General features: G+C 35.0%; 1 protein-coding gene and 1 pseudogene across 1 annotated transcript; one reads left to right on the top strand and one right to left on the bottom strand.

Moving 5' to 3' along the window:
* Window positions 1–361: 361 nt before the first annotated feature.
* LOC133304387 (two-component response regulator ORR23-like) lies at window positions 362–2,564 on the top strand (the record flags this gene model as incomplete). The annotated part of the gene is made up of 5 exons (XM_061504420.1): window positions 362–517; window positions 763–883; window positions 1,085–1,164; window positions 1,302–1,378; window positions 1,674–2,564. Coding segments are annotated over 5 exons (1,325 nt in total), but the record flags the coding sequence as incomplete, so codon positions are not given.
* A 3,368-nt stretch (window positions 2,565–5,932) lies between these two features.
* LOC133304386 (1-phosphatidylinositol-3-phosphate 5-kinase FAB1A-like) lies at window positions 5,933–9,032 on the bottom strand (annotated as a pseudogene).
* Between the last annotated feature and the right edge of the window lie 4,257 nt (window positions 9,033–13,289).

The following is a 13,289-nucleotide window of genomic DNA, read 5'->3' as shown; positions in this document are numbered from 1 at the left end:
TACGAGGGTTTTAAATATTAAAAGTATTATTGATTAAAAAAAAGTTAGCGACATTTTTTATTCTAAGAGATATGTTCTGGGCATTTATAAAGTTTTCCCTTTCCTTAATTTTTAACTTAAATTTTTTATTTTTTTCGCAAGACGGGCATTTTCTTAAATCTCCTAAGATTAAAACTTCTTTTGAAATTTGAACATTTATAAAAAAAATTCTTGTTTTTGCAACGTTACTGTTAGAACTATAAATCCTCTTATTCTGAGTAAGCATTTGTTATTAGATGAATTGATATACCTTGATCCAATATAGGGTCTTTTCCTTGTACAATTTTGAGCAAATTTCACATATAATTTACTTTTGCTGCAGTTACTACAACTACTCAATCAACTAAGGCGCTAGAAATGTTGAGGGAAAATAGAAATAAGTTTGACCTCATTATTACTAACGTAAATATGCCACACATGGATGGATTTAAGCTCCTTGAGATAGTGGGACTTGAAATGGACATACCAGTCATAGTAAGCTCAAACACTCTTGTCTTAACATTATTTGACTTGATATTTAATTTTTCTTATTTTGAGATTAATATTGGTATTTAACTGGTGAAAAATTTCCAATTTCTAAATTTAGTTTATTTTAATTTTTTATTTGTTCTTCCTATAGTTGGAGATAAATCTAGAATGATAAACATGTGTTCTCTCAAAATAATGGAATGAATTCACCAATTAACTTGAGTTGTTGCTTTTTTATTATGTTTTGTGATATAGTGTTGTCAGAATACAGTGACAAAGAGCGAGTGAAGAAAGGTGTTATACATGGCGCATGTGACTACTTAATTAAACCTCCTCGAATTGAAGTGCTGCAGAACATATGGCAACATGTGGTGCGAAGGAAGATTAATTGCAAGGATCAGAATAAGCCCCCAAATGGGGATAAATCCTGCAATATAGATAGGGAAGGCAGTCAAGGCATTTCATTAGAAAATAATGTTGACCATGATAAAATATTGGGTCAAAAAAGGAAGGAACCAAGTGAGGAAGAAGAAGAAGATGAAGAAGATAATGAAAAAGAGACTGTAGAAGCTTCAACTAAAAAGAGGCCTCGTTTAAATTGGAATACTAATTTGCATACAAAATTTCTTGTTGCAGTTAATCAATTGGGCGTTAAGGGTAAGTTTTTATAATAATGGATATTTACTTTTTTTTTTATTTTACATGAGAATATATGTAAATTAAATGTGCCTACTTGATACCTCAACATGGATATTATCATTTCTAATATGAACTTTCTCCAACTACTATTGCAGAAGCTGTTCCTAAGAAAATACTTTACTTGATGAATGTTGAAGGTCTTACAAGAGAAAATATTGCAAGCCATCTGCAGGTATGAATTTTAAATTTATCATTTATCATTAATTTTTGGATTATTTATAGTTAAAATGCAAATTATCCTCACCTTTTGGCATATAGAACCCTCTGGTTTCAATTTTAGCACAAGATCAAAGTTGAGAGGGATAATCTACATTTTAACTTTTAATAAATGATGGTTTAATAATCATCTAGATTTAATGATTCATTAAAATTTTGAACAATGTTAATTTATGAAAATATAGGTGTCCATGAAAAATGTACAACTCTTTGATAATTATGCATAAGCTCCCTTTCATTTTGTATTGCAGAAATATAGACTTGCCCTTAAGAAGGAAACTCAACAAGCTAGCACAATTGTTGCATTTGGTCGTAGTAATCCTCACATGCAGATGAGTTCAATAGATACATATGGAGATTTTAGCACATCGTCTGTATCAGGAAGAATCTTAAACACTACACAACCTTTAAATGCATCGGGTGGAAATTTCTGTAACCTGAACTGTCCATCTGGCTTGAACTGGAGAGAAATTAGTTCCTCTACGCTAATCCAGCCTGTTCAGTCACAAAATATAAATAGCTCCATCAAAACACTTGGAAACATCCAGTTGCCCAAGTTTTCTACAAATCAAAGCTCAAGTTTATCACATGGCATTCCGAAATCAAATGAGCTTAACCAATTCAAGCAGTGCAACTATACAACTAGTATTAGGCAATTTAATCCAATTAGTGGGTTAAGTGAATTTATGGTTTCATCTGGATTTCATGACAACTCTTCTCCTTCTGGTGAGGTTTTATACAATGATAAACAACCTCATAATAGCTTGAATTTTTCCTCCTCCGCTTATCATACAGGCAACAATCTAGTTGATTTTTCTTCCACAAGTGATGTTGCTATTCCTTTGGAGAATGCTAAAAGAAGGAAGCTGCATTGCCAATTGAATGAGGACCCTAGTTCATTGAGGCATAGTTTAGACCAAAATAATACAGTTTGCAGCAAGAGAATTAATGCATCATTGGTTGTCCAATCGAATGAGGCTACTCCATTAATCACTCATTCTACAGAAGTTGAGAAATTCTATTTTGAGGAAAGAATAATGTCAAATGATGCCTACATTTCGCAGCGAACAATGCCCCAAGAAGAACCTGTTGAGGAGGATATTTTTGGGTCCTTGGATGATATAAATAATGATAGGATCTAAAAGGCATGGTTTCAATATTCTTGTATTTGTTCATTTTTTAAGAGAAATTAACACTTTCATTTTTTTCATGCTTTAAATTTTTTTCTGATACCATTAGCATTGCCTAACCTAATTCAAACCATGATATAAATTACTTTTAATGCTTAGAGTTACATTGTATTTTTTTTTTCAATTTTATGATTATTACTTTTAGGTGTTCATGGATGTTTGACTTTAAAAGTCAACCAAATATTGCAAAATGAGGACAAGATATAAGAGTTTTTGTTATATATGATCATGTGTATCTTATTATGGTTTGTGTGTGTGACTGTAAAGGGTTATGCTTATAATGTGCTATAATTAGGTTCTAGCTTTAGGGAGGTGTATTGGATTGAGATTTCAAAAGATTTTAATGGATTATTTTTGGACAAAAAAATCATTGGTATTCAATTAGAACTTCAATGGATTGAAAAAAGTCATGTGGTATTCGATTAGGATTTTAAAAGATTATTTTAGAGTCCGTCCAAATCTATTGGTATTTTATCAAGATTTTAAACAATGGAAAAACAATCTTGTGGTATTCAAAAATCTAACGATTTTAATGGATTTTCTATTGGTGTGGATTTAGTGAGACTTTTTAGTAAGAAAAATAAATAGGATGCTTTTCTCACAATCTCACCCTAACCCCTAGGATTTCTTGAGATTTCTCGATTGCAGTGTTTTCTTCTTCCTTTGGCAGGTTGACCCACTTGAAATCAGGTTTCGCCATAGGAGCTTCGTCAAAACTTAAAAATAGCATATTTTTGAGCTGAATTTCATCACAAAATAATTCAGAAACAACAAATCAACGAGATTTTAACATAATCTATATCTCAAAAATAACATATTTTTTAGCCATTTTTGAGAAATTTTGGAAGTTTAAAAAATAATTTTTCAAGTTATGGGTTGCTGTTTTTCTTGGCACTAAAATGTGTGATTTTTGTATTAAAAATAACATAAAATAGTGAGAATATAACAGGGGAACTAAAATGCTCAAACCAAATTTCGTTTTACATAAATGAAACAATATCAATTTAAAGAAAGATTGATACTTTCATAATATGAACCATATATTTCGTAACAATATATTCATGAACGAAATTCCTTCACTATAGGAAACGATTTCAAATAATTTTTGTGTCAATAGATAACTAAAAAGTTATTTTTCAAAAGCCCCAAAGCAATTTAAGGTTTCAATATACCGATTGAAAAAAATTTGAAATTTTTTCTAAACTTTCACGTAATAAAACCCAGAAATTTATATTCGAAATTTTCTTAGAATATTCAATGAAAATACGCATATGATATATGGTTAGAAAACTCTCATTATGTAGAACAAAACCCCCCAAACGAAATTTTATCATGAACTTTAGGTTCTATTTGCAAATATAAAATTATTTTAATAATTAAAAAATTAGGTCTTACAATCATATATGCATAGCTTTGATACCAAATAAAAAAGATAATTTTCAACCAATTGGTCAATTCCAACAGCAGGAACGAGAAAATACTAATGAGTGGAAGACTAGTATAACTTTAGATTTGTGAAGAGCTGTTGCTTAGTAATTTTGAATGTTTGTTAAAAATTCATATGTTTTTTTAAAAACTTATAAATCCGTATTGTCCTTTCAAATCTTATAAATTATATTAAAATCCAATCTTATGAAATCTTAATTGTAAAAAAATCTTTTAAAAAAGTCTTTAAAGTCTCTCCAATTCTTAATAGTCTTTTAAAATCTATAAGATTTTTTTATCTCAAGAAAGTCTTTTAAAATCCTAATCGAATACACCCCACTTAGTCTAAAATGAAAGCACTTAACATTTATTTTATTCGCATCATTTCTTGAAAGTGGTTTATGATGCAGGCTCATAATGAGATGATATTGGTGGATGGAGCAATGAGATTTGATGCTTAACTTTTGGATCATTCATTTAATTCCTTTTGATTCACCGAGAATCTAGAAATATAAAAATCTTGGAAGTTACACCTATCCTGGAGTCTTTTTTTGGAGTAAATTCTTTGATGTAATTCATATTTTTTAATGGACATTGTATGAGTTAACTGCCTTCATTTTTTATTTTATTTTTTGGAAATCAAACTCTCTTCATTTTGTTAACATTTATAGTATTCAAGTAATTAATATTACTCATCCTTCATAAGGCATCAACAAATAAATATATAAACTTCTACATCACACATCTTTACCCTTGCTCTTTATTTTTTTTTTTTTTTTTTGGTACATTGCCAGGAGGTATCCCCATTCAACCTTCTCCGGGCACCATGCCCTCGGGGTACGACCCGTTTGGGCTAGCCCCTCATTGTAACAGTGGGTGCACTAAGCTTCGCAACCGGAGAAAGGACGAGACTAATCCCCCAACCGAAGATTTTTTGGCTTATCCTCTGGCCCCCAAAGATTTTCCAATTAACTGTTGTGAAAGTTACCCTTATCTTGGAGTTTTTTCTGGGAGTAAATTCTTTGATGTAATTCCTATTTCTTTAGTGAATATGATTTGAGTTAACTGTATTTGTTTTTTATTTTTGGAGATTAAAATGTCTTCATTTAGTTAATATTTATAGTATTCAAGTAATTAATATTATTCATCCTTCATAAGGCATCAATAATAAAAAAAAAACTTTTCCATTACAAATCTTTACCTTGTCTCTTTATTTTTACTTCAAACAAGCCGTCTATTTGAACCTAAAAATGATGTTATAAGCCAGTTAATTAACAATAAATGGGGTATTGAAATACATTAATTGGATATAAAATTTTTGGGATGTTATGATAAAAGTTATATGTTAGGAGCCCTTCATCATTTGGGTTTATTATTAGTGAAGATTAGTCGTGCAGCCCTGCAAAGTTTAAACTGCAATCTACAGGCACATCACTTTAATAGGGAAATCAATATGATATTTCTAGATTCAAGTAAATTCTTTCTAGTAATGGCTTCCATGATCTAATTCACTTCATTGAAACAAATTTTATTTTTATTTTTTTGAAGAGTAAACATTAAGATCCAATAACACAAGCATAGTGAATACTTATTAACATGACATAACTTTTACATCAACATTTCAGCACAGTCTATCCAAAACATTACTGAAATTTCCAGCAATCACAATATTTCAATTCTCTACACATACCAATACACATCAAAATAGAACAGGGTCGGGTTGCACCACAAAGTTGCTTTGAACAAGACAGACACTACAAAGAAAACAAAACTTCATGTTGAAATTCAGTGGAAGAATGCAGATTTCTTTTTGGCAAAAAAAAAGAAAAGAGGAAAAACACACAGGATTTTTACTTGTTCAGAAACTTGTTTTACCAAGTTTCCTACGTCAAGGATCAATCAAGGAGTCCACTCCCTGGCACTTGCACTATGAAAATAGAAAGAAAAAGGATACAATATTCAGACACAGACTTAATAATCAAAGCCCCAAATAAAAATCCCCAAAGCCCCAATTTATACAATCAGATAAAAAAACTTAAATAAACTCGATGATTAGAGATTAGAAAATGATGATTAGAGATTGTTAAGTAAAGTGATTAGAGATTGTGGGGGAGCGGTCAAAGGGAATTCAGGAATGGCAGCGTGTGGGGGAGTGATTAGAGGTTGTTCTTCCTTAATCATAATCAGGCTCCATAACATTGATCTGAATTATTAAAGACTAGATTGCAAAGTAAAAGGGTTTTTTTTTCCAATTTTTTCTAACTCAAATAAAAATTAGTGACAATAATTTCAACACCATTTGTTTAATTTATTTTTTCGGGACCTTACATGTGACCACTCCATTGGGGTGTAACTCTAGAGGAGACCATTGATCTGGCACCATAAAAAATATAAACTTATGGCTTTCCTGAACTGTTTCTTGTACAGTTGAGGTGATATAACTGTTGGAGAAGTATTCTTAGGTCCACCAAGTATGCTTGAAGTCTTCACCCAAGTTTCAAGTTGTTTATCCCATGTATATTGCCTCATAAAATCACTGATACCTAAAACCAGCTCATGTTTTTCCTCATCCACGCCAACCAGCAATGAATAGTCCATTACATCTATTGACTGCAACAATATACACAATATTATATTACCAAAAGAAGGCAGACCTCAATTCTACACGGTAAAGAATGAATGTTAAGAAAGGTACTTAAGACTTACAGCAAGGAATTCAGTATCATTCCACACAGCCCTCTCGAGCAACCGTTTTGCCTTGATCGCAACAAATATTGGAGAGGTTGGCGTAGATTCAATGAGATTATGATCCAGTAGTACTTTATTTCTTCCACTAGTATCTGGATTGTACCGTGATCGAGTAGAACCTTTGAGGTAGGGGTGTGCATGGATTAGGACGGGTCAGGTTTTTGTGCCGACTCGACCCAACTTGGTTTTTATAGGTCAGGTAATTTGATCAGACCCGCTTTAATTTGATCCAAGTCAGGTCTGGCTTGGTTTGGATTTTTTTGAACTAGTTTAGAACCGGGTCAGATCTGACCTGACTTGGTTTCTGAAGTGGGTCAAATTCGACCTGACCCGTTTTTGACTTGGTTTCAAAACATGTTTTTAATTTGATTTTTTTTTTATAGTTATTGATTTTTTTTAAACTCATGTAATTTAATTATTTATTTGTTTTAAAATATATAAATTTTATAATAAATTTGATATTTATTGAATAAATAAAGGAATGTAATTTTGTCTAAAAAAAAAAAGGAATGTAATTTTAAGCCCCTGCACAAGTGAAGCAAAATTAGTGAAAATTAATGAAAAGTAAAGGATGAGAGAACGCTCTTCCCATCTTAAGATGACAAATCACTAATTTTAACAATACTAAAAAAGATCACATTTTCGATGAAATTTCTACGTTGCAAACGATGAAAATTTCGTCACAAAATTATTTTTTCATCGGAATACTTTTTGTCGAAAAGTGACATAATTTTTTCTCTAATGAAATGTTTACAAAAATAAATTTTCTATCGAAGTTTTCGACGAAATTTAGTTTCCGTCAAAAGTTTTGACGAAAATGATTTCCTCCATCAAATGTTTTAAACGAAAAAAAAAATTCGTCAAAAATTTTGACGGAATGTTTTTCGTACAAAATTTTGATGGGAATATGTTCTGACGAAAATTGTTTTGAGGGAAATGTTTCATTTGAAACTTTCGACGAAATTTAGATTCTCTAAACAATTTTGACAGAATATTTTTTCCGTCAAAATTTTTTATCGAAATATTTTGTCAAAAATTTTTACGAACATTTTTGACAAAAATGTGTTCCGTTGAAAATTTTGATGGAAATGTTTTTTATCAAAAAACTTGACGAAAATATTTAGTCAAAAATTTTCGATGGAAATGTGTTTCGTAAAAAATTTTGATGTCATTGTTTTACGTTAAAACTTTTCTTTTAACGTAACTGTGATTTTTATTTTTTTCACATAATGGGTGTGGGTCAAGTTTGGGGTCAATGAGTCATTATTAAAACAAGTCAGGTCAAAAACTGACCCAAATAAAAGTGGGTCAGTATTTAAAACCAGTTCAAAAAAATAGGTATTTATGAGTCAGATCAATCAGATTAAGAGCAGGGCAAGTGAACCAGTTTTTTTGCACACCCCTTGCTGTCATAAAGTCGTCTAATGTTACGCCTATAAAGAAGATTTTCCATAACCAAAACATTCATTTTCCTTTCCTTCCCTCCTTTAAGGTGCTTTGAAGTTACCTGATAAATGCCCAAGATCTTTGCTAGACAAGTTGGGCTTCCTGTACTGATTGACTCTGATAAATACTTAAAATAAGCTGGTGACTCAAGCTCTGTCTTTGTAACCTCCTTGATAATAAATCTATCAACCAAGGCTTTTGCAAAGAAAACATTGCTCTTTCCACCCTGGGCCCCCCACTTCTTGCAACGACTAAGGGACCGAACAAAATCTATCTCACAAGGGCAACAGGTTTTTCTTAGAGCCTCGAATCTCTTTGCATAGTAGCAAGTTACAATATATTTCACCTTTCCAAGGGAGCTATCATCAGTTGTTGTAAATAATAGTTTAGAATAGTAGTATAGAAGTCCCACATCATGTATATCTCTTTGTATTTTCTTTCTTTTGAGTTATATAATAGACTCTCCGCTGTGTAGTTAAGACACACAGATTACTTATAAATCTTCTTGTTCTTGATATTCAATATGGTATCAGAGCCTAACAAGATCCGCATCTTTCCGGTAGACCCACTGTCTACCGAGTAAAAATCTTCCCGGAAACTGTCACCATCGTCAGTTTCCGGCCACCATCTGCCACCACCGTCCTCCACCGAAAAAGTTTTCCGGCGACCGTTTTGATCAAAAAGTACATCAACGGACTCAGAAGAAGCCGATCTACCCAACGCCGCAAGACCCACTGTCATCAGAGGTTGCCAGCATCGTGGACCACCGTTTGACCGCCGTTGACCGACACCACCGATCATTTTTCCGATACTTTTTTCGGCGAGCCACCCACAATTGTGATCGTTACAAGGAGGCGGTTCTTTTCGTCCAAGGCCCGCTCCTAAATTCCCACTGAAGCATTTCTCATCTTTCCATTACTGTTCACGACATCTTTGTTTCAGCGAATTGTTCTTGATCCATGGCTGATTTTAGCTCATTTACCCTTCCTCAAGATATTTCTCGGCTTATGATCACTGGTTCCACTGCTAATGTTGTGCATACAGGTAATAGTGTTGCTGGTTTCACTCAAAGTTCATCATTTAGTCATTGGGTTCTTGATTCTGGTGCCTCTGATCATATTTCTGGTAATAAATCTTTGTTTTCCTCTCTTTCTACCTCTGGTTATTTGCCTGTTGTCACTATGGCTAATGGTTCCCAGGTTCAGTCTCATGGGATTGGAACAGTACATCTCTTTCCCTCCATTACTATTGATAATATGCTCTATGTCCCTGGTTCACCCTTTAATCTCCTTTCCATTAGCCGTTTAATACGTTCTCTTGATTGTCTCATTTTTTTTACCAAAATTCTGTTGTTTTACAGGATCGAAATTCGGGGAGGACAATTGGCGACATATTTGAGTCCAATGGCCTTTACCTGCTCTCCAGCTCCTCTTATGCTCATACTGTATTCGATTCTCCACTCACTATTCATGCTCAGTTGGGTCGTCCTAGTCTTACAAAGCTCCAGAAGATGGTACCACGTTTGTCCAAGCTGTCTACTTTGCAATGTGAATCATGTCAATTCGAGAAACATACTCGCAGTTCTTTTCCTAATAGAGTCAATCGTCGTGCCTCCTCTCCTTTTAGTTTGGTTCACTCTGAAGTTTGGGGACCCAGTCGTACTGAATCAACTCGGGGTTATAGATATTTTGTTACCTTTATTGACGATTATTCTCGAAACACTTGGTTATTTTTACTGAAAAACCGCTCTGAATTGTTCTCCATATTTCAGAAGTTTTATCATGAAATTCTTACTCAATTTGGTATTCTTATCCGCACTTTTCGTAGTGATAATGCTCGTGAGTATCTGTCTCAACCATTTCAATCATTCATGGCATCTCACGGCATTCTTCACCACACATCATGTGCGCATACCCCCCAACAAAACGGGGTTGCTGAAAGAAAAATCATCATCTTATTGAAACAGCTCGGACACTCTTAATTCATGGGAATGTTCCTACCAGTTTTTGGGGTGATGCTGTTCTCACCGCATGCTATCTCATTAATCGCATGCCTTCCTCTGTCCTTGGTAACCAGGTACCGTACTCTATCTTGTTTCCTCATCAGCCTTTACATTCCTTATCCTTTCGTATATTTGGTTCTATTTGTTTTGTCCATGAACTCGGTCCCAATCGTGACAAGTTGTCTGCCAAATCCCACAAATATGTGTTCCTCGGTTACACCCGGACACAAAAAGGTTATCGGTGTTACTCTCCTAGTCTCCATCGCTCTTTTGTCTCGGCGGATGTTACTTTCTTTGAGTCTGTGCCATTTTTTGGCTCCACCTCCGTTCCCGATGACTCTGTTGATACTCAGTTACCTTTACCCTCTGTTCCAATTCAATATGTTCCGGCACCAGATTCCACACCACCACCGCCTGCACCAGATTCCACACCACCAACGCCTACTGTCACTTCTCCATATGTCCCAGCACCAGATCCTCCTCTCCAGGTTTATCATCTTCGGTCACATCCACCCATACCCCAAGACATTGATGAGGTTCCTATGGACTCAGATCTGCAGTCATCAACTCCTGCGGTTTCGGTCCCGCCCTCCGACATTGACCTACCCATTGCTCTCCGAAAAGGTACTCGTAATATTCGTCCTCCACCCAGGTATTCAATAAATATGAGTTATCATCGCCTTTCTCCATCACATTTTGCTTGTCTTTCTTCTTTGTCTTCTGTATCTGTTTCTAAGACTACAGGTGAGGCATTATCCCATCCCGGATGGCGACAGGCTATGATTGACGAGATGTGTGCACTTCATGGCAGTGGTACTTGGGATCTGGTTCCTCTTCCCTCTGGAAAATCTGCTGTTGGATGTAGATGGATATTTACTGTCAAGGTTGGTCCTGATGGACAGGTGGATCGTCTCAAAGCACATTTGGTGGCCAAGGGATATACTCAGGTGTTTGGTGAAGATTATGGGGATACATTTTCCCCTGCTGCAAAAATGGCGTATGTTTGCCTCTTTATTACTATGGCTGCTATCTGTCACTGGCCCCTTTATCAATTGGATGTGAAAAATGCTTTCCTCAATGGTGATCTTGCGGAAGAAGTTTATATGGAGCAACCTCCTGGATTTGTTGCTCAGGGGGAGTCTAGTCTAGTTTGTCGACTCCGCAAATCTTTGTATGGTCTCAAACAGTCTCCACGAGCTTGGTTTGAGAGGTTTAGCACCATTGTCCAGCAGTTTGGTATGACTCGGAGTGCGGCTGATCACTCAGTCTTTTATCGCCACTCAGACTCTGGATCTATTTATTTGGTGGTATATCTTTTATCACTCAGACTTTTATCGTCACTCAGTCAAGGCATTACTCAATTAAAACAACATCTCAGTCATCATTTTCAGACAAAAGATCTCGGAAGGCTACGATATTTCTTGGGAATTTAAGTGGCTCAATCCAAGGATGGTATTGTGATATCCCAGAGGAAATATGCTATGGACATTCTAGAGGAGACAACTTTGTTGAATGCTAGGCTCGTCGATACCCCCATGGATCCAAATGTCAAGCTTATGCCAAATCAGGGGGAGCTATTTTCAGATCCAGAAAGGTATAGAAGATTGGTTGGGAAGCTGAACTATTTGACAGTTACTCGACCAGACATCTCATTTGCAGTCAGTGTAGTAAGTCAGTTCTTGAATTCTCCTTGTGAAGATCATTGGAATGCAGTGATCCGTATCCTCAAGTACATCAAGAATGCTCCAGGTAAAGGTCTCCTCTATAAAAACAAAGGTCATACCAGAGTTGAAGGATACTCAGATGCTGATTGGGCAGGTTCCCCCAGTGATAGAAGATCCACATCTGGGTATTGTGTATTCCTTGGAGGTAACTTGGTTTCTTGGAAAAGCAAGAAACAAAGTGTAGTTGCCAGATCAAGTGCTGAAGCAGAATATCGTTCCATGGCCACAACCACCTTTGAACTTATCTGGTTAAAACAACTATTGAAGGAACTCAAATTTGGAGACATTGGCACAACATCTCTCATTTGCGATAATCAAGCTGCTTTACATATTGCTTCCAATCTAGTGTTTCATGAAATGACCAAACACATTGAGATAGACTGTCATTTTGTTAGAGAAAAAGTCCTCTCTGGAGATATAGTCACTAGTTTTGTTAACTCAACTGATCAATTAGCTGATGTTTTCACTAAGTCTTTGAGAGGGCCTAGGATAGATCACTTATGTAACAAGCTTGGTGCATATGATTTATATGCTCCAGCTTAAGGGGGAGTGTTGTAAATAATAGTTTAGAATAGTAGTATAGAAGTCCCACATCATGTATATCTCTTTGTATTTTCTTTCTTTTGAGTTATATAATAGACTCTCCGTTATGTAGTTAAGACACATGAATTACTTATAAATCTTCTTGTTCTTGATATTCAATATCAATAAAAGAAACCCTTGCATGAAAATTCTGTGTGTATAAGAGTGGATCCCCAAAAGTGAATACCATGCTCTCACCAGAAGAGCCAAGACTTCTGTAAGCATTAGTAATTGTCTCATCAAGAAAGTCAAGAGAAAGGAGACTTGTTAAATCAAAGATTGGCAATGAAACTGAACTGTCTCCACTATCTTTAGTTCTATCAGATTCTGACATCAGGATATGATAATCTATTGGCACAAGCACGTGTGCTATTACTCTAGTGGGTTCATCGTCATAGACAGTCACTATGGTATCATTAATGCCAACAGGCAGAAACAGTCTAGCACTAGTCTTGCGCTCCAACTCTCGAAATGAGGAAATGTGGACTGAGAGTTGTACTTAACAAGCTTCTGTGCATTGAAAGCTGAAGTTTTATTGAATGAACTAAACAAGTTTGCAAAAGGCATCCCCGGTGTATGGACTGTCACATCTGCATCAGGAGGTAGACAAGCATTTTCTTTTTGTGATAAATTTATTGGATGACTTTCATCGGTCTATGCTGCGTCAAGGGTATCAAATAAATTAGCCACAATAGGAGATTCCCCATCTGGCAAAGCCCTCTCTCTATCCAGCTCCTCCAAACTCAAGAC

Source organism: Gastrolobium bilobum, unplaced genomic scaffold (assembly GCF_033153095.1).
Source record: "Gastrolobium bilobum isolate Gb01-03AN ecotype WA unplaced genomic scaffold, APGP_CSIRO_Gbil_v1 utg251941, whole genome shotgun sequence".
In the NCBI taxonomy this organism is placed as follows: Eukaryota; Viridiplantae; Streptophyta; class Magnoliopsida; order Fabales; family Fabaceae; genus Gastrolobium; species Gastrolobium bilobum.
Note: the sequence above shows the minus strand (reverse complement) of the source record. Positions and strands in the feature narration are given on the sequence as shown.